This window comes from Amblyomma mixtum, chromosome 6 (assembly GCF_055824585.1).
Source record: "Amblyomma mixtum isolate Tamu chromosome 6, ASM5582458v1, whole genome shotgun sequence".
Lineage (NCBI taxonomy): Eukaryota > Metazoa > Arthropoda > Arachnida > Ixodida > Ixodidae > Amblyomma > Amblyomma mixtum.
The window spans coordinates 114,846,746-114,866,020 of NC_143017.1; the positions used below are offsets into that span (position 1 = coordinate 114,846,746).

A 19,275-nucleotide genomic window follows, 5' to 3' on the forward strand; every position below is an offset into this window, starting at 1 on the left:
CTGCCTACCTCACAGCTGGTATAACCAAGATAAAAACGCACTGCTGAAAAATGAGATAAAAATACAAAAGTCTTCAGAAGGGCCCAGTGTGATACCTAGTGCCCGATGGTACTATCACCGAGGCGGGAGTAGCTGCGCAGGTTAAAGGGTATGGTATTCGCCATAGTAGCTGCTGCCGGCTACTACGTGCATGGAAAGGTGCCCAGATTGGTGCTGATATTGATTGCGTGTCTCAAGCTCCTCTTTGTGATCGCGTGCTACCAGGTTTGAATTGTTTTTCCTATTCCCGGCTGTCCACCTTGCACCTAGGACCGTACGAACGCAGCCTGAGACAAACAACATGCGTGAGAGAACGCTATGGTTGGGGCTAATATCCATTCGTTTCTCGGTTATGTACGCCCTTGGACGTGCTAGGCAAGGATAATTTAGAACAATTAGGTGGAAGAGTACGTGTTGCTGGTTTTTCCTTTAGTTTGCCTCATCAGATGTCAATATTTATGTCCTTCAGCCTGTCAACCTTGGCGATGAGAGAAATACTTAAGTTTATACATCAAAACATCATCGCTCCTCTTAGAGTGCAGCAGATGCGCATGCGTTAAGTGCCACTCTCTCAGCCTTCCAGCAAAAGTTCCTTAGTGTTTTCATTGACCTGACATTTATTAAGGCTGGCTTTTCTTAATAAAGCTCGCTTCGCTCCTAGATAAGCATTCTGTATGCTCTTGCAACGCAAAGATGTGTCGCTACAGACGACTTTGTTTATTCTAGTCTCTAGAACAGCAACGTATTCAGACCATCAAATTGATGGTCGGTTTTTTATTGAAGCGAAATACGACGTGACCGTATTAAGCATGAAATGCTTTTAGCCCCCGTTGTCGGCAGTGTGGTGACGTCACGCCGAGACCGAGAGCCATCATCCGGGCTCTGAAACGAGAACATCCGGGTATTCTGAAACGAGAATTTCGGGTATGGGCGCCAGCCCATACCCGAAAAGACAACAATAAGAATTTTGGGCATGTGGGTTCAATCCAACCAGCGCAGTACTCACACTTTTACCCTACTGAAAGCAACAACGCTACAAGTCGCACGCATGATCACCCGCATCACCAACAGGCGACATGGCATGCGTGAAGAAGACACACTAAAACTAGTCAGAAGCCTAGTAGTTAGTCGAATCACGTACAGCCTACCCTACCAGTGCCTCAACAAAAATGAAATACAACAAGCGGATGCCCTGCTACGCAAAGCGTATAAGACAGCGCTCCGACTACCACGCAACACGTCTACAGAAAAACTCATGGCCCTGGGATTACACAACACCTTTGAGGAGCTACGAGAGGCGCAGCTTGAGTCGCAAAAACTCAGGCTGTTGCAAACAACGACAGGAAGAGCGCTCCTGCAGAGGCTCGGATACCGCGAGCAGATGCGAGAAATGTCGAGGACGGCAACGATCCCCGACGAGCTTCGCAAGACCCTCAAGGTAGCGCCAATACCAAAAAACATGGATCCCAACCTCCATCGAGGCAGAAGAGAAGCAAGGGCCGAATTCATCGAGAAAACATACGCTCCTCAAGCCACGACCGTGTATACAGACGCGTCTTGGAGAGGAGGAGATACCAAAATCGCTGTAGCGGCGGTGGTCGATTCGTCTTTACGCGAAATGACCAGCGCGTCTCTCCGAGGCTGCACAGCTGCAGAGTCCGAGGAAGTAGCCGTTGCTCTAGCGGTGGCAGAGGGCTATAGAACCGGGCGGTCACTAACAATACTTACGGACTCTCAAACAGCCTGCCGAAATTACATGAATGGCAGGATAGGTCGTCACGCGCTCCGTATACTCCTCGCAGCGAGTGACAGAATTAAAAACCGGGAAGAACAAAACGACAAGATCCTACACAAAATTGTGTGGGTACCGGGGCACACGGGGGTTGCAGGGAACCGAGAGGCCGACAGGATAGCTCGAGGATACATTACTTTCCGAGCTTCCGACGAGACCGCGGAACTCGCGCCAGCACCCAGGGAATACTCGGCCATACTACAAAACTATAGAGGCAGAAGAATGCGATATCCCCCACCGCACAAATCTCTCAGCAGAGAGGAAGCTGTCACTTGGAGACAATTACAAACAGGCTCTTTCCCAAACCTACATATACTAAACAAAATGCACCCTACGATATACACGAACGAATGTCCCTGGTGCGACGAAAAACCTACACTATACCACATCACATGGGCCTGCCAAAACATAGACGTGGTCCCCAAAATACAAAACCCGAGTGCGGAGCAGTGGGAGACTCTGCTGTCCAGCGACCGCTGCGAAGACCAACAAGGTCTGGTACAGCGAGCTCAACGGGCGGCAGTGGCCAGCGGAGCCCTGGACTGAGGACAACCGACCACTGATTAGAGGCGGACGACTTCGACAGAGAAGGCTCCTGGGGGTAGAACCAAGACGTCTCTGAAGAAGCCCCCAAACCGCAGGAAAAACCATTACTGTAAATAAAGTTTTCCCTTCCCTTCTTAATAAAGCTCGCTTCGCTCCTAGATAAGCATTCTGTATGCTCTTGCAACGCAAAGATGTGTCGCTACAGACGACTTTGTTTATTCTAGTCTCTAGAACAGCAACGTATTCAGACCATCAAATTGATGGTCGGTTTTTTATTGAAGCGAAATACGACGTGACCGTATTAAGCATGAAATGCTTTTAGCCCCCGTTGTCGGCAGTGTGGTGACGTCACGCCGAGACCGAGAGCCATCATCCGGGCTCTGAAACGAGAACATCCGGGCACCGTACCAGACTTAACTAGATTTAACGACTCTCTCTAAGCCCTCCTACGCGACCGGCATGCAAGCGCCGGTTGGTCTCCAAAGGAGCACACAAAAAATAACTGCTGGCAGTGCCTTCTCAATGTTTATCAAGATATCAGTCGCTGTGCCTTTGATAATGCACGGAATTATAATTTCCGATTTCTAATAACGCGTGCAAAAAGCACATAAATGCCACGATACACTTCGTTGTCATACGTGATCTGTTAGGGGCTTCGCGCATCGAAGCAAAGCCGCGCAGGCGCACAGGGGCCCGGGGGAGAAGCGCTGCGTTCAAAGGGCAAGGCATCGCGCCGAACGGGTGGTGGCGTTCCTCCCTTCCATTACGGTGGGGTTCGGGTGTCCACCGAGATGGCAGAGAATTACTGCGCCATTTCCTTTCCTCAAAAAACCTTGCGTTCAAATGGCAAGGCATCGCGCTGAACGGGTGGTGGCGTTCCTCCCATCCTGTACGGTGCGGTTCGGGTGTCCACCGAGATGACATTAGGCCCGTAAACATTTCATGCTTACTCTACTCTCGGTTACGGGAGAGGCAGAGGTTTTTTGTATATTCAATGACTCCCAATGACGCGCAATCGGTTGGAGTTCATGCTAAATTTGTCATAGCCATTTCGGTTTAGCTATAGCTGAACTATCCTTCTCAACTTTGTTAACCGGTACCCTAAACAGTGCTCTCGAAGTCGCAATGCCGCTGCAGAAGTTTTTGCAATTACGAGATTAGTTATGACCCCTCATTAATGATATTCTGACTCCATTACGATCCGCACAGGCAGCTCATCAAGGGTCATGTGAAGTGATAAACACGGCAAAGCTTTAGGACTGGTACACAACAAAATAAAGTGTCCACTCAGACTTCAGCAGGATATAACCGAAAAAACATTCGCGCACTCTATTTTTTCTTCTCCTTGATACAATGGCAGCGACGTGCTACCGCTACCAGCGTACAGGCCCAGTGCGCCGTATCCCTGCTCATAGCGTAGTATCGGGCAGCTCAGCGATTTATTACAGAAAAGCCGGTTAGTTCGCGACTCAATGCATAATATATTTTCCCTTCGAGCAGACAAACGTGCACAGATGCGAGAAGACCCAGTCAGCTTCATCCCGTCCTTTTCTCCTCACCGTGGTTCACGCTTGCGCCGGGTTCGCAAAATGTAGCTCGCCAACACTCTTGCGCATTGTGCGAAGCTGCTGCTTCTCAAAATTTTCATTCCGGAGGCTACCAAAAAAACACATTTGACAGTCTGTTAACAAAGGAACATTTCAGACGCTCCTAAAATGAAATTAAGCGCAATGTTAATAGCCTTAACAGCTTAAAGCACAGAATTATCAAAACAACATTATGTCCGCCGCGGTGGCTCACCGGTAACAGCGCTCGGCTGCTGACTCGAAAGACACGGGTTCGATCCCGTCCGTGGCAGTCGAATTGCGATGGAACCGCAATTTTTATAGCGTTTTTTATATTCATTAATACGTTCGTCATGGTAACAAACAACACTGGACGCAAAAAACTACACATAATGACAGGGCATCCAGTGTTGTTCGTTCTCATAAGTAGCGCGCTAATTAAGTTAAACATGAAAAATCAAGTAGGCCCTTTTGCAGCTTTACGTTTATAGCGTTAGCTGTTTTAAGCTCTTTGCTAAAAAATGTGGCCTAAACGGAGTCCCCATCAAGACGGGCTCGGCGGTCATGGCAATTCGAGGCACAACACGCCGATTAGTTTTTATATAATGCCGTATACATGTTGTCATTCCATGAAGCTAAATCGGCGTGGGCAGCGTGTGCAGCGTTCCAACGAGCGCAAAAGAACAAAAAAGACGGGCAATGCAAGCGCAAAAATAGTAAGCAGTTATCTTCATGGTTACATTATTGCGTCAGAGAGATTAACTGACTCGCTATCATCTTCAAAATTATTTTCTTTCACCAAGAATTTCGCCCACGTCTACCTTATCTGCGTCAACGTGCCACTTTTATTTGAACGTGCAAGGCACCCTGGGCAATCCGACATTGTGGGCATGTGCCACTACGTCGGAGGCTAACAACAACAGCAATCTCTAGATTGCCCAACATGCCACTAACATTAAAAAATTTCATGATTGTAGCTGAAATGCCATGGACGAAGCGAGATCTTGAGACCCCCACAGCGATCCTGCGAGGTCCAGATCGGAGCCAAAAGGACTATCCCACAATAACAATCACGCGTTACGTGCCTCAGAAGCAGAAGTAGCAGCAAACCGACGTAATTGAGAAGACACACCTGTTCGAGACCCAGAAGCAGAGGTCAAGCGACGTAGGCCCAAGGACACTGCAGCTTGGGCCGCAGGAGCAGAAGCAACGAAAGCACGATGACCCGCCAGTTCCAACCCCAAAGGCAGCAACAAAGCAGTGGAAGCGGCGAACCTAACAAGTATGATCAACAATGATATCTAAAAAAATTACTTGCTTTCACACCACAGCTAACAATGAAACCATCGCGCAACAAAGGCACAACCATGCAGTCATTCTTTTTTTTTTTTAAACGGAGCCGTGTTCACGCAGCAGTCGCGCATACCAATGACAAGGGCACTAGACAATACATCGCCAGTGTTCCAGTAGCTGTAGGTTGCCACCTTCTCGTTATCTTCCATAGGATGCAAGATTATTACTTGTGTTTCATGGCAATTGGTAATGATGGTCACCCGCGCAGGTTATCTCGCATAAAACGAAATGCAGTCATACATTATGCAGCGCATGGTTCTGAAAGGAGGTTACGTGGGAAATTTGAGTCAAGAGCAAACTTCGAATTATCCCGTCTTAAAGACCGGCAAAATGGCGTTTGGGACCGATGACAAAAAAAAAAACGGCAGTTTAGAAAGTACTTTCAAAATGCAATTCAGTACTACATTGATGGTGCTTATATGTAACTACCAGCGTTTAAACGTACGTTTTTCATAAAGTTTTCCATTCCTATCATTCCCAACAAGCGGCTCCCATCAAAGCAATGATCGGAGCCCCTTGTTGCTACTAATAAGAATATGTGCGCATTCATGTGAAAAACATTCCTAGATCGCAATTCCTATGTACTGAAAATAACGAGGAGCAAAAATACAGTGAATACTGCAGATCGATGAGCAGTAAAGCAAAGTTGAATTTTTCGAATAGGTTTTCGTTTATTGGGGTGTAACGTCCCAAAGCAACTCTGGCTATGAGGGACGCCGTAGTGAAGGACTCCGGAAATAAATTTCGACCACCTGGGGTTCTTTAACGTGCACCGACGTCGCACAGCACACGGGCCTCTAGAATTTCGCCTTCATCGAAATTCAGCCGCCGCGGCCGGGATCGAACCCGCGTCTTTCGGGTCAGCAGCCGAGCGCCGTAACCACTGAGCCACCGCGGCGGGGTAACTTTTCTAATATTTTCAGAATCGGGGATCATTAACTTCTCCGGCTCGATCAACCTGTCCAGCAGCTGGTAATAGTGCCGAGGAAATGCTGGGATGCGTTTCTTTCACAAGGTGTGACGCTCATATACGCACTGCGCGGAAATTCGTCTGCTAACCAGAAAATTCGTTAAAAGTTGAATACAAACGAACGCTGGCGACGCAGGTACAGTCAGCTTCCCCCTGCGCATCCGAAGCGGCAGGTGCGTGCTTGACGCTACAGCTGTCTGGCGCTTAAACCTATCATCATTATCAACTAAGCATGCACACTAGAACATGGTGGTTTGTATTCGACCAGTGAAGCTCGCGAGAGGGTGGAGGATGGGCGACGCGCATGCGCGGAGCAGCCGTGTGAAAAACGCAGATTGCAGAAACATTTACGTCTATTTCTGCGAAAAAAGAGCCCAAAGGAAGCAAATTTTCTGCAGAAGAAGGAATACAAAAGGCTCTCGGGCTTCCTCTAACATCGAGATTTGTATCTAGAATCATGACAGGCTGTCAGCATTGCGTGCCAGTGCATCGGTTTGCGACAGAATTGATGAACAGAACGAGGAAAAGGGAGACAGCAGCCTCGCCAAAAACAAGCAGACAAGCGCTCCTGGCAATGTATCAGGCTTAAGGTATGTTCCGGGAAAAGCTGGAAGTGATTATACCTGAACCTTACAAAAGTGGACGCGTTCTTTCAGGGCGATGCCTCAAGGACAAATCGAATAGGCAATGAGCCGGCACGCATCACAGCACAGAAGATAAGCGTGTACCCTCATCACGCGAGAAAGAGGCGCCCGTCTCTCCAGTGACTGCTGTTCTAATAGGGAATGAGATGCGCGCACAGAGATCTTCGGCAGTCGAACGAAACGCCGCGCTATTCTTCCGACCACGATGCCAACGTCTTCGGCGGTCTCCTGCCCTGGAACCTCGTGTGTCCATGCTTTAATGCTGAAGATTTCAGTATGGTTCCTCGTCACAACCGTATGTGCTACAAGCGACGCCCCAGTAGTTAGAATTGATTCCGGACTCGTCACAGGCCAGAACATACAAGTAGGCGGCAAGGAACTGTACGCCTACCTTGGAATACCTTACGCCCAGCCGCCTATTGGCGACTTGCGGTTTGGAAAACCCGTGCCAGTCTCACCGTGGGAAGCAGTTTACAATGCTTCAAGTAAGCCCAAGCCATGTCGGCAGCTTCCAATTCCCCTGTTCGGGAGTCTGTCCCTTAACTACTCTGGATCGTCGGAGGACTGCCTACAGATCAACGTCTGGCGGCCCTACACGGCGGTTCCAGAGACAGAGAAGTATGGAGGAAAGCTTCCAGTAATTGTTTTTATTCATGGCGGCAGTTTCCAGTGGGGAGATTCCGCCCTTTTTCTCCACGATCCAGCAAATTTCGTCGCCCTGTCTGGCGTTGTGTTCGTGACTTTCAATTATCGCGTGGGTCTTCACGGCTTCTTGTCACTGGAAGTTCCGGAGCTGCCAGGCAACGTTGGCCTCTGGGATCAAAATCTAGCCCTTAAATGGGTTCGCAAGAACATCGCTGCCTTCGGCGGGGACCCGGACGACGTCACGGTGTTCGGCCAAAGTGCTGGAGCCATCTCAATCGCAATACATGCCGTCAGCCCGCACAGCAAAGGGCTATTCAGAAGGGCGATAATGCAAAGCGGCGCACCTCTAACCCTCACCCCCATGGATTACTTGAAAGGTAAAGGAAAGTTTATCAACGTAGCAGCGACACTAGGCTGCTACGACCTGACGAAGACGCTCGACGAGCAGATGAAAGAAGCCATTAGATGCCTACAAAAGCAGGAACCCGCCGAGATGATTCAGAAGCTCGAGAAACTTGACTTTGTGCAGCATGCGTTCGCGCCGATAGACAACGACGAATTCGTGCCTTTCTCTCTTACTTCCCCAGAGACTTGGAGCAGGGTTAACGTCCAAGAAGTGGTTTTGGGAAACACGGAGAACGAGGCTGGTGTGTTCTTCCATTTTGCTGCTCTCTTGTTGCCCGAAGTAGTGGAAGTGTTGTTAACTGAGTACAGGCCTGTTGCCACTGTCGTGATAACTCAGGCGTTTAGAGCTTCCATGTTCCAAGCGCGCCGCATCGTAAGCGCTTATTTCGGTGACGTAGACGACGATATTAGTTACGAACAACTCCGAGACACTGTGGGGGATATGATTGGCGACGCGCTCTTCTACTGTCCTACGCTGCTGTTCGCGGATAGTGTCTCTGAGAGTGGGGTCAAGACGTATAAATACGAGTTCGCCTACAAGCCATCTCACAGTTTCTATCCCAAATGGATGGGCGTTGCTCACGGCGAAGACGTCATGTACACGCTCGGCTCCCTCCCGTTCATCAAGGACAAAAGCCGTTATACAGACCCCTTTGGGAGAATGGGCAAGAAGTTCCTGGCGACTCAGGACTACACCAGCGAAGAAGAACAGTTCATGAAGGAACTCGTCGCTGCTTTCAATGCTTTTGCTCGAACAGGGTAAGAAAATTTGTGGCTGCCACTGACGTGATATCCATTATTTTGCACATATAAGACATGGCTGTGCGGTAGAAAAGTTCATTTGCTTCCCTTCCAAGACTACGCACCGGTATTAAGTACCGAATTTGTTACGGGTGTACTAAGTGTAGCCAGATATACCACATCCTTCACCGGGTACATAAAACCAAAGGTCCAAGCTAACAGCTCGTATAGATTCTAAATTTCATGTCAAATTTATAAGTCTTTCCGAATAGTATGTTTTGAAAAGCGTACCGAATACGAATCCAAGAATGAAAAGTTTAATGAAATACGATTGCTATATTTTTCAGATTATTCGCTACCTTAGTTAATATTTCTACAAATAGAGTAATCGTGCGACACCACTGAGCACTTGCAGTGCGGCTGCTGTACGGCGTAATAATGTATGGAATAACAACTATAGCTGTCAAAGTATGCAACATTCTTCTCAACTAGCGGTATGCAACAAAAAATCAGTAAGTTAGCTCTATTACTGACATGTCGTATACGTATGAGAAAATTACTATTATCTGTTGGTAACGATAGTCAATAAACTAGCGCCACGCCTCAGTAGAAAAGAAGGGCGTGAGCAACGTACGAGTCATGAATATTGAGACTACTACTGCGGTAGGATTTGCTAAACAAGCTTGAGTCCTGTGGCATCGTCCACTCTTAGAGGCAATGTATACCCAGAAATTGTGGACAAGCACATTTTTTAACAGGGGGTTGTTTATGAACGCATTTTTTTCGCATATCGCAACACTGCACTATATCGATTAATGCATTCGGAGATCCCACGCTCGTAGTTTTATGCTGCTTATTGTCAAGACGCACTTTATTGGTAGCTTAGCTTAGATACACATTAAAAGAAAGATTTTGGTAAGAAATTAAATATTAGACGATTAAAATCAATATGTTCACAACAGCATTTTTAAATATTCCCCAGTTGCCGCAGAATTATTGTAAAAATAATGCCTCATTGATTTTCTACAGAAGCCTTAGCTATGACCAAATGTTTAGGGGAATCCCTCAAGGTGGAGTAGATTTGTAATAAGGGAGTAATTACTTACTGACGTCCACTCAAGCGCAGCCATACGGCTACAAAGGAAAGCTATACAGCTTTCTCAGAAACTTCGTGGTTAAAGAAATATTCGTCCTGGTCCGGGGTTCGAACCCGGGACCACCGCTTCACCGGAGCAGTCGCTCTACCAATTGAGCTAACCGGGACGGCAAGCTTACGGTAGGGCGAGAGCGAATTGATCAATAACTCGAAGTGGGAACAGTGTTGGTCAAATGTTTAGGGGAATCCCCCAAGGTGGAGTAGATTTGTAATAAGGGAGTAATTTCTCATTGACATCCACCCAAGCGCAGCCATACAGCTACAAAGCCTTAACTATACTCGGTGTGAGCGCAGGACAAACTCTAAAATGTACCTTTTGGTAAGCAACGGATAATTTTACCATTTTGATCCATATGTTCATAGCAGTACCTTGCAATGCTCCACAACTGATTCACAATTAAAAGCCACGCCGAAGACGTTCACTTGTATGAGCATTTTGAATTCGGGTGCAAAAAAGGAACGCGTCATGGCGCCGAATACTTCCTGTGCAGAATACTTCCCGCGTAGGAGTGGGCCCTATTTTGGAAACATTCGCGGAATAAAGCTATGTGGAGCTAAGTCACACTTCGGACTAGTTATTTGAAGAATATCCGAGAAATTCATAACATATTCGATTCGTTTTAAGTATTTTGAAAATTGAGTACTTTATCCGCTCAGAGGACTGATTAGGAATATATTCGTTTCGCTATTAGAAAATTTCAAATATTCACAACCCCCGCCCGCCGAAAGAAATTGATGTAGTGATTTGGTTTAATATATTTAGGTCTTTTTCAGCTGAAAATGTTATTTTTTCTTATTAGTTTACCAACATCCGGGTATAATACTGCTTAGCAGGGAAAGTTGGAGATTAACTGATTACCTCTAGAGGCAATTTAGTACTGCACACCTCTTTACATTGCAATATTTTTTTCCGCGGCCTATGCACTGAATTTTTCCCGCGCAGCAAGCAGTCATTTGGAAAACGACCGATCACGGCACACTTAAAGCATCAGCTTCTCATATATTGGAAGAACAAGCGCCGTTAGGCTTATATATTTTCATTTACAATGCTTCTGATGATATGCTTAAGGTTATTCCGTATATATAAAACAGCTCGAACCGCTCGCAAGAAACATATCAATGAGAATATGCAGATTTCTAAGGAAAACAAAGTTGCCTAAAATGATTTACATTTCTTAATAGACACGACTTCAGATGACGGCTCAATTTAAATGATAAGGACCAAAATGACGGGCGAAAATTTCTGTAGTTTGTTGCCTTCGAAGATAATTCGAATACATAAATTTCACCGGCCCTTTTTCCACACTATTGCGAATTTTCCAAATGACAACATTTTTAGGTACATGTAACTTAAAATTAAAGCGAAATATCCTGACGCCTGAGAACCCAACGCGGTGAATCTCAGCAATGGATAAGATCAAGCTGCAGAGTTGAAAATACATCTACCTTAACAGGTTTTGCGAAAATTATGCGGAAAATATTGATGCGATCGAGCAATTCTAACGCGTAACTCATTGAAATTTGTATTAAGAAACCGAACAGTAACCAAAACCACGGAGAGCGTAAAAGAATGTTTTCCTTTTCATTTTCTGGGTTGGTCAACGGGAAATTATTACTGCAATCATTTTTTGCCAGAAGCATAACTGAATTTTAAAATAAATTGTAAATTGTTTTTTTGAGGAAAGGAAATGGCGCAGTATCTGTCTCACATATATCGGCGGACACCTGAACCGCGCCGTAAGGGAAGAGAGGAAGGTTGGAGTGAAAGAAGAAAGAGAGAAAGAGGTGCCGTAGTGGAGGTCTCCGGAATAATTTCGACCACCTGGGGATCTTTAACGTGCACTGACATCGCACAGCCACGGCCGCTAGATACAAAGCGCAAAGCGAGGTGCTTTGCGCTTTGCATCAAGCGGCCGTGGCACAGCACACGGGCGCCTCTTGAGTTTCGCCTCCATCGAAACGCGGCCGCCGCGGTCGGGTTCGATACCGGGTACTCCGGCTCGGTAGACGAGCGCCTTACCACTGAGCCACCGCGGCGAGTATACCCCCTTTTCCTTTTCTTGCCTGCACGAGTTTGGGGTGCTAATTCTATTTTATGTATTTATTTGACAATTTCCTGCTGTCACTGCTAAGGGAAATTGGCAGTGTAAGGAACGGCTTTGCCAAGCTGGTAATAAGAGTGCTTTTTATGCAGCTTCCCACATCGTGTTTTCGTGGTGTGAATAAAGCTATTATTATTATTATTATTATTATTATTATAATTATAATTACTAAGAAGAAGAAAAATAACCTCATGTCGCCAGTGGGATTCGAACCCACGGCCTCTGTATGTTGTTTTTCGTGATTACCAAACAGATATGGCGGTCGTTGTCTAATCTACTTGAGAGTGCAGTTGTGTTGCCAGCAATCTAACCTTTAGAGTGTTCACCAGCGCCACACCCGTTCATAGCGGCGGGCGTTGCGCGTTCTGTAACACCTCGAGTGAACGATGAGGGCGAAGGCTGTGCGAGAACCATACGCGACCCATGGCATCATGCCTGCCAAAACCAAAGCCCTCGTTATGCTATTGAGAAGATATGGGTAAAGAAATGAGAGGTTCGTTATCAGTCACAAACAAAAGAGGTCACCAGGCAGTCAAAATAAGGAAAACACGAGGGAATTTTTTAAAACAATCTTCTAGTGTTCATCAAAGAGAAATTAGTAGCGTAATTTTTTAAGAAGAGGAAGAAAAAACCACCACATGCCGCTAGTGAGATACGAACTCACGACTTCACGACAGTGGTCTACCAACTACGTGATATGGCAGCGTCTTCTTGCTTTTGTGTGCCTGAAGCACCGATAAGAACTTGTAAAGACGCAATAAACCTTGCAACTTCATCCAGGTGCCACGCAAAATAACCTAAGAGTGACATAGTATGTTTCAAGCTTTGCCTGTCTCACTCATGCGCAAAACGTCAATTTATCTTTGACAGAGTAGAAGATGCGTTGTGCGACAATTGCATGACGATCTTCAGAACGTAGGAGCCTTCAGCAAAAGTACAAAAGCGGGTCACACTCGGCTGCGATATATGCGGATCGTTTTCATAAAAATTTGAGATTTTCAGTCTTCTTAAGTACAGTGACGAAATTGCCTTCGTTTGCGCTTCCACAAAACAAAAGTGCTTGGTGTGGTCGAGCACAAGTGCCAGCAAAAGGATGTGGGTCTTTAGCTTTTTTTTTTGGTCTTTTGAAGCAACTAGCGAGTTCAAACTAGAAAACTCACAGTTATAAGACTAGAGATTTCAAAGATCAGAAATACCCAAGTTTATGAGCAACTGCAAACTACCAAATACTCCAGGCGCACTCCACGCATAGCAATTAAAATGCAGGTCAGAATCGTGCAAGTAATCACTACTATTTCATCAACGTTATATAGAGTTCAGTTTTTCTTTTTCATTGGAACTTTGCAGTTCACAATCATCTTGCTACGTTGCACACAACTTTGCTAAATTTAAGTACAGCTGGAAATTGAGGCATTATAGCTACATTCTTTAAATTTGGTAATTTCCGGTGTTTTAAACGTTTTATTTATTCTTCTAATTATAACGCTTGTTTTGCTTTCTAAATCAGCTTTCAGCGAAGGATTTTTTTTTTGTGCTGCCGTTTCTATTCGAGAAGTTCCGTTTGGGGCCTTGTGTATGCCATCCTCAGACAGTTGGCAAGCTTCCAAGGTCCTCCAGCGCGAAGTCATTTACAGTTTCCTCCTCAGAGCGCAATGGATCTTCTGGAAGCAACGAACTTCCTACATCGTCAAAAAAAAAAAACACTTCAGCAATATTTTTATTCTGAGCTGATTACTTCCTGTTCGTATACCTACAGAAATCGCACAGCTGTTTGCATAAGAGCCCTGCATATGCTCAGTTTTATTTTGCTCTAATAAACATCGCAGGAAACCAGTGATTCCTCACCCGCACGTGGAGTGGCCCGAGTACACGACAGAGAGCCGCCGAGTGCTGGTGTTGAAGCCCAACAACTACACCGTCGTTCGAGACACCAAGCGTGAGCGCTGCGAGCTCTGGAAACCACTTCTCTACAAGAGGTAAAAGACGCCCAAACACTTGAAAACACAGAGGGGTCTAGGAGCTATTCACATTCGAACTTTGTCCTCATTGACTCCGTGTTTTTCGTTCCACTGTCCTTGACGGATGCATGCCAGGTCATCTGAACATCGGCGTTCGCGGAAAAGTGAGGCGTGCCTTTCATTACTGCCACACGTGTAAACGTGAAACATTTTGTCAGGTGCCAAAAGCGCCTGGTGGCGTGATTTGAAACAAAAACAAATTTTTTTCCTGGACGAAAAATCATTTTCAGATCAAATGGCGTCTGCCATAATGTCAGGAAGGCACATAAATTTATCCTGCCTAGGAAACAGCTATTTAATTTTTTATCTGCGCAACACTGCAACAAATTGGTGTCCGAAAGCAACAAAGGTTTATCAGGGACCGTAAAATCTAGGAGTTTAACTGAACAGCAAGATGACAGGCCGACTGCAATGTCACCCAACGGCGCATTGCCCCGCAATCCCTAGCGGGCAATCCTAACTGCAGTTGTTGAGATAATGTGAGCTAATGCACTTTCGTTTTGTGACAAGCAGGCAGACGACGCCCTACTCGTTTTGAATCACGCGTTTTAAGCGGATGTCGTTTTCCTTTTTCAGTTATATTCCCCGTGTCCCTGAAATACTCATACCTCGCCAGTCGCTATCTTTCTCACATCTATCCTCAATGTGGTCCCGTTTTCGTAGGGCGACCAAGCAGTTTAATATGCTCTTCTTCTTCGAAGTTGTTTGGCTGAGCTTCTTCAAACTTCCTTCCCGAAAGTCGCAGTTTATGGGGTTTTGTTACTGCATGCATAATTTTTGACAAACTGCCTCCCACGAAAGTACCTGTACATGAATCGCGATTTCTTCAATCGCTTCGTGTGTGTAAGGGAAATGTGCCTGGGGCGCTTAAAAAATACCTGGCGAGTAAAGAACCCGATGAGTTGGAGTGCTCTCGGGGCTTACTCCGAAAAGAAAAAAAGAGAATATATGGAGAAGGCACGAATGATGTCTTATGGCTAGAGATTTATTCTTGAATAGAGGGAATTTGTAGCCTCAAATCTTGCAGGCAGTTCACGCAAGTAAGATCTTTTTGACAGTTGACTCAGGTGCAACAATCAAATGACTGTCGGGATACATACATGGAACCACTACTGCCTTTTGCAACCAATGCCAAAATGCAGCAGTCAGTATTTTATAAATTAATGATATTAAATAAACCAAGAAAAAATCCGAACGTTAGACCACGTGAGAAAGCGGCCTGACAATGATAGGGGCAGCCTGCACTTCTGTGTCCACATCACGCCTTACCGAGAGGATAGTTCAATAAAAGGTAGGACTGCGCGAATAAGACAGGACAGGAAACAGAAACGAAAACGACACTACGGGATCAGACTTCCAACTGCTTAAGCACAAGCGAAAGAACAGGCTATACGAGTACCTCCAAGCGAGGAACCAAAGCGCACAACCACGGATGGCAACACAATGCTTTACTAAACTTTTGTTGCTGATAGCTCGTCACCCGCAAATCTGTTTGTTTACTGCATAAGACCCAGAGACTCATCTTTTCATTTATATGCGAGGTTTTGGCCGCAAGTTGTGTTTTCTGTGTGGGTCCCTTTCATATGCTTTTGACTTACATGCTCATAAGGCCTCTTAGAGACTTGACGTGAATGATGAAATATGTAAATAGCAGTCTATGGCATGGTATTATGAGCTCACGATCCACTACTGCATAATTATGAGTTTAGATGTGATGCAGTTAAAACACCAAAGCAAATATTCCTGAGTAGGAAAGCTTCTCCGACCTCGCCGGAGGCATTCCACACAGGCCGTAACCGCCCCGACGCAAGAAGGACGGCCGATGGTCCTTCGTTCATTTATACTGGCTCTACGCGTTACGCGGAAATTTAAACGTGCACTGAGTGGGCACGCATCCATTTCGCTTAATACTTCCGCGTAAACTGCAGAAATAGCATCAAAGATGAAAAAACGTTGACAGGAGATGAAAGTAATTGCTTTTCGGCATTTTCCTGCTTTTTCAGTGGTCTCTCCAAGGGAACGAGACCTACTACTACAGCTAAGCCAACAAAGCCGGGCTCAAGCTTCACGACTAAGAAGAAAATACCACATCTGGGGAAAGGCCACTCTGCGTCCTCGTCACCGCAGAACATCCGCCTACCTGGAATGCTTGTGCTTGCAGCTGGTGTGGCAGCGTGTTTAAATGCAAAAGTGCTTAGCACGTGAACACTGCAGCAAACATGGTGGTGAAGGACTCCGCAAAAAGTTAGCTTTCTCTTTCTTCATTTTCGTGCGAACATACCTGGTATCGCAGTAATAAGGCCTACGACAGGCATTCCAAGGTGCTTACAGATTATAGTTGGTACCTGCAGTCGTTTGCGCGTAAAGAAAAGCTTTGCTGCTTTCTAAAATCATCTGAGGAGAAGAAAAATATGTCGCTGTCCACGGTAGCAAAAATTTTTCTCACGTCAAAGCCATCTAAGAAAACTAAGCAAGCCACTTTCGTAGTAGTCGGCTGCATGTAGATGAGTTTTATAGTTATCGCTGCCTTGGAGCAATAACTCCAATAGCATGGGACACTCCGGAGGGCTTCCCTAACTGGCCTGAGTAGCCCGAGTATGCCAAAGGCTACCTTTCGAGGACAGACGCGGGTAAGACGCTGTGATAAGAAAAGTATAGCCGATAAGCAGAGCAGCCGAGAAATTTCACGTCCAGATTAGATAAGAATATAAGGTCAGCTGCAAAAAAAAGTGCACATCATTTGCAACTACGCAAGTTGTCTTAATGGTAAAACACCTACCTTGTATGGAAAGCTTGCTAAATAGGAACACTAGCATATGTGGGCGTGCACCATATATTATTGCTTAAATCTCTACCTCTTAACCTCTACTGTGCGTTTGGTTTTTCCAGAAGGTCATATGGAGAGGAAGGTGCGATCTGGTCTAAGATTCAAGTGAAATAATGTATTTCGCATTTTATCATGGCAGCATGAAATCGGTGGCGCAAATTTATCTTTGGTATGATGCAGGATGCGAAAGTTGGTCGCTACCTGTGCAGAAACTTAGAGATTAAGAAAACAATAAATCCCAGTATATCCCTCAAGCCGAGCGAGAAATTATAACGCAAACATGTGGCCAACATTCAGTCCATTCCTTCCGCTTTTATTCATTATAAAAGCAACTACCTCGTTTATAAAGGAGTCAGTTTTTTTAAACTTAACTTCTATCACCCATCATCTGCTAGCTTGATCTGATTGCGATTTTCATCTCAGTGGTGTGAATCGTGGATATCGCAGAAGGCAAGATAACCGCTGGTCCTTAAGGGTAACGGAGTGGATTCAAAGAGAAGGCAAGTGTAGCAGGGGGCGGCAGAAAATTAGGTGGGCGGATGAGATTAAGAAATTTGCGGGAATATGGTGGCCGCGGCTGGCGAAGGACAGGGTTAATTGGAGAGACATGGGAGAGGCCTTTGCCCTGCAGTGGGCGTAGTCGGGCTGATGATGACGATGTTGCACAAACCATTTCTTGTGTACAGCAATAGACAAAATAAACCTGATTTCACCTTCTGCTTCATATTTGGTTTGCTGAGTACCCGGCTTTTGTACCTGGCTGTGAACTTATGCACACCTGAAATACAAAGACACCAAGTGTTCCGTAGAGCCATCTGTCCTTTTGAGGCTATTAGTTTAAGCAGTTGCTACAAGGGGAGCACCAAAAGGCTCAAATTCTCATAACCATTTCATGTATTTAATTTTTGAGTGGGGAGCTATTACTAAAGAACAACAAAAATATCGTGTAATATTAGTATATTTCTGTACGTAACTGACACGCATGCAACTATCGCCTACTTAACTCAGAGCATGGGTTTCTGAAAATCAGTCATTTTTACTTTCTTCTGCACCAACCAATAAAAAGTGAAGGGTAGGAGTTATATAATTTACGCGCAATTTCCACGTTTTTGAAATGGTGTGAAGACGAACTGACCAATTACCCTACTGAAAAGCATGAGGGAATAGTGTTTGCAAAGAGCGGTAAAAAAATGGCAATGAACTTACAAATACTTTCAATATTGCAATGAATGGGCAGACGGGTGGATCGACCGACGGACGGGCGACAGAGACAGACGGACGGACGGACGGACGGACGGACGGACGGACGGACGGACGGACGGACGGACGGACGGACGGACGGACGGACGGACGGACAGACAGACAGACAGACAGACAGACAGACAGACAGACAGACAGACAGACAGACAGACAGACAGACAGACAGACAGACAGACAGACGGACAGACGGACAGACGGACGGACAGACGGACGGACAGACAGACAGACAGACAGACAGACAGACAGACAGACAGACAGACAGACAGACAGACAGACAGACAGACAGACAGACAGACAGACAGACAGACAGACAGACAGACAGACAGACAGACAGACAGACAGACAGACAGACAGACAGACAGACAGACAGACAGACAGACGGACGGACGGACGGACGGACGGACGGACGGACGGACGGACGGACGGACGGACGGACGGACGGACGGACGGACGGACGGACGGACGGACGGACGGACGGACGGACGGACGGACGGACGAACGAACGGACGACGGACGGACGGACGGACGCACGGACGGACGGACAGACAGACAGACAGACACAGACAGACAGACATGGACATAGACATAGACATAGACACCGGCAGGCAGGCAGGCAGGCCGATATACCAGGTGTCGCAGCTAAATGTAACCAAGCTTTTAAAAACACAGGATGTCCTAGCCGTCTGAAAAAATAATGAGGGTTGTTTAGAGTCGTGTGACCTAGTCTGCAGTATTTTTTTCGTTCTTCAAGGTTGAATAATTAGTTAAGCTTAATTAACTAACTTTTTAATTATTGACTCGAGGAACAAAGTGTAAATGGAAAAGTTGTAGATCGCTTTGAAAAACAGCTTACTGAGACATTTGCAGCAAAGTAATATTTGCGTAAAGTGGCTTTTTTACCGGCCTTTAACCATAACCCGCACAATAAGAAAAAGCTTCGACATGACAACTGTGCCACTTCAACGTCCCAAGAGGCGCCTTAAAGAATAAAATCCGATTTTTCTGAAGTCCTCTCCTCGATGAGACTTTGGGTGCACATTGGGGCAGAGAAGTGAGCGAGCAGCTGGTCACGTGATAACTTTCTTTTAAGGCCAATAAATGAAGCTACGTAAATCGTAACTTGACGCAAACAGCACTACTAGCGGTTTTTCGAGGCGATGTAAAACTTTTTCATTGACACTTTCGTCCTGAAGTCAATAATTAAAAAGTTAG

General features: G+C 46.0%; 1 protein-coding gene across 2 annotated transcripts in view; it reads left to right on the forward strand.

Annotated features, from left to right (window-relative positions):
- LOC149340112 (acetylcholinesterase-1-like) overlaps positions 1-17,522 on the forward strand; it is a 28,507-nt gene extending 10,985 nt beyond the window's left edge. The window contains exons 1-3 of one of the 2 annotated variants that reach the window (XM_089548861.1): positions 6,730-8,718; positions 13,785-13,934; positions 15,980-17,522. In XM_089548861.1, the coding sequence (XP_089404987.1) occupies positions 7,115-8,718; positions 13,785-13,934; positions 15,980-16,181 (1,956 nt within the window). In that variant the 5' untranslated portion in view covers positions 6,730-7,114 and the 3' untranslated portion in view covers positions 16,182-17,522. Of the gene's footprint in view, positions 1-6,729; positions 8,719-13,784; positions 13,935-15,979 lie in introns of those variants that run through there. The other variant, XM_089548860.1, reaches the window with a different exon arrangement.
- Positions 17,523-19,275: the final 1,753 nt, after the last annotated feature.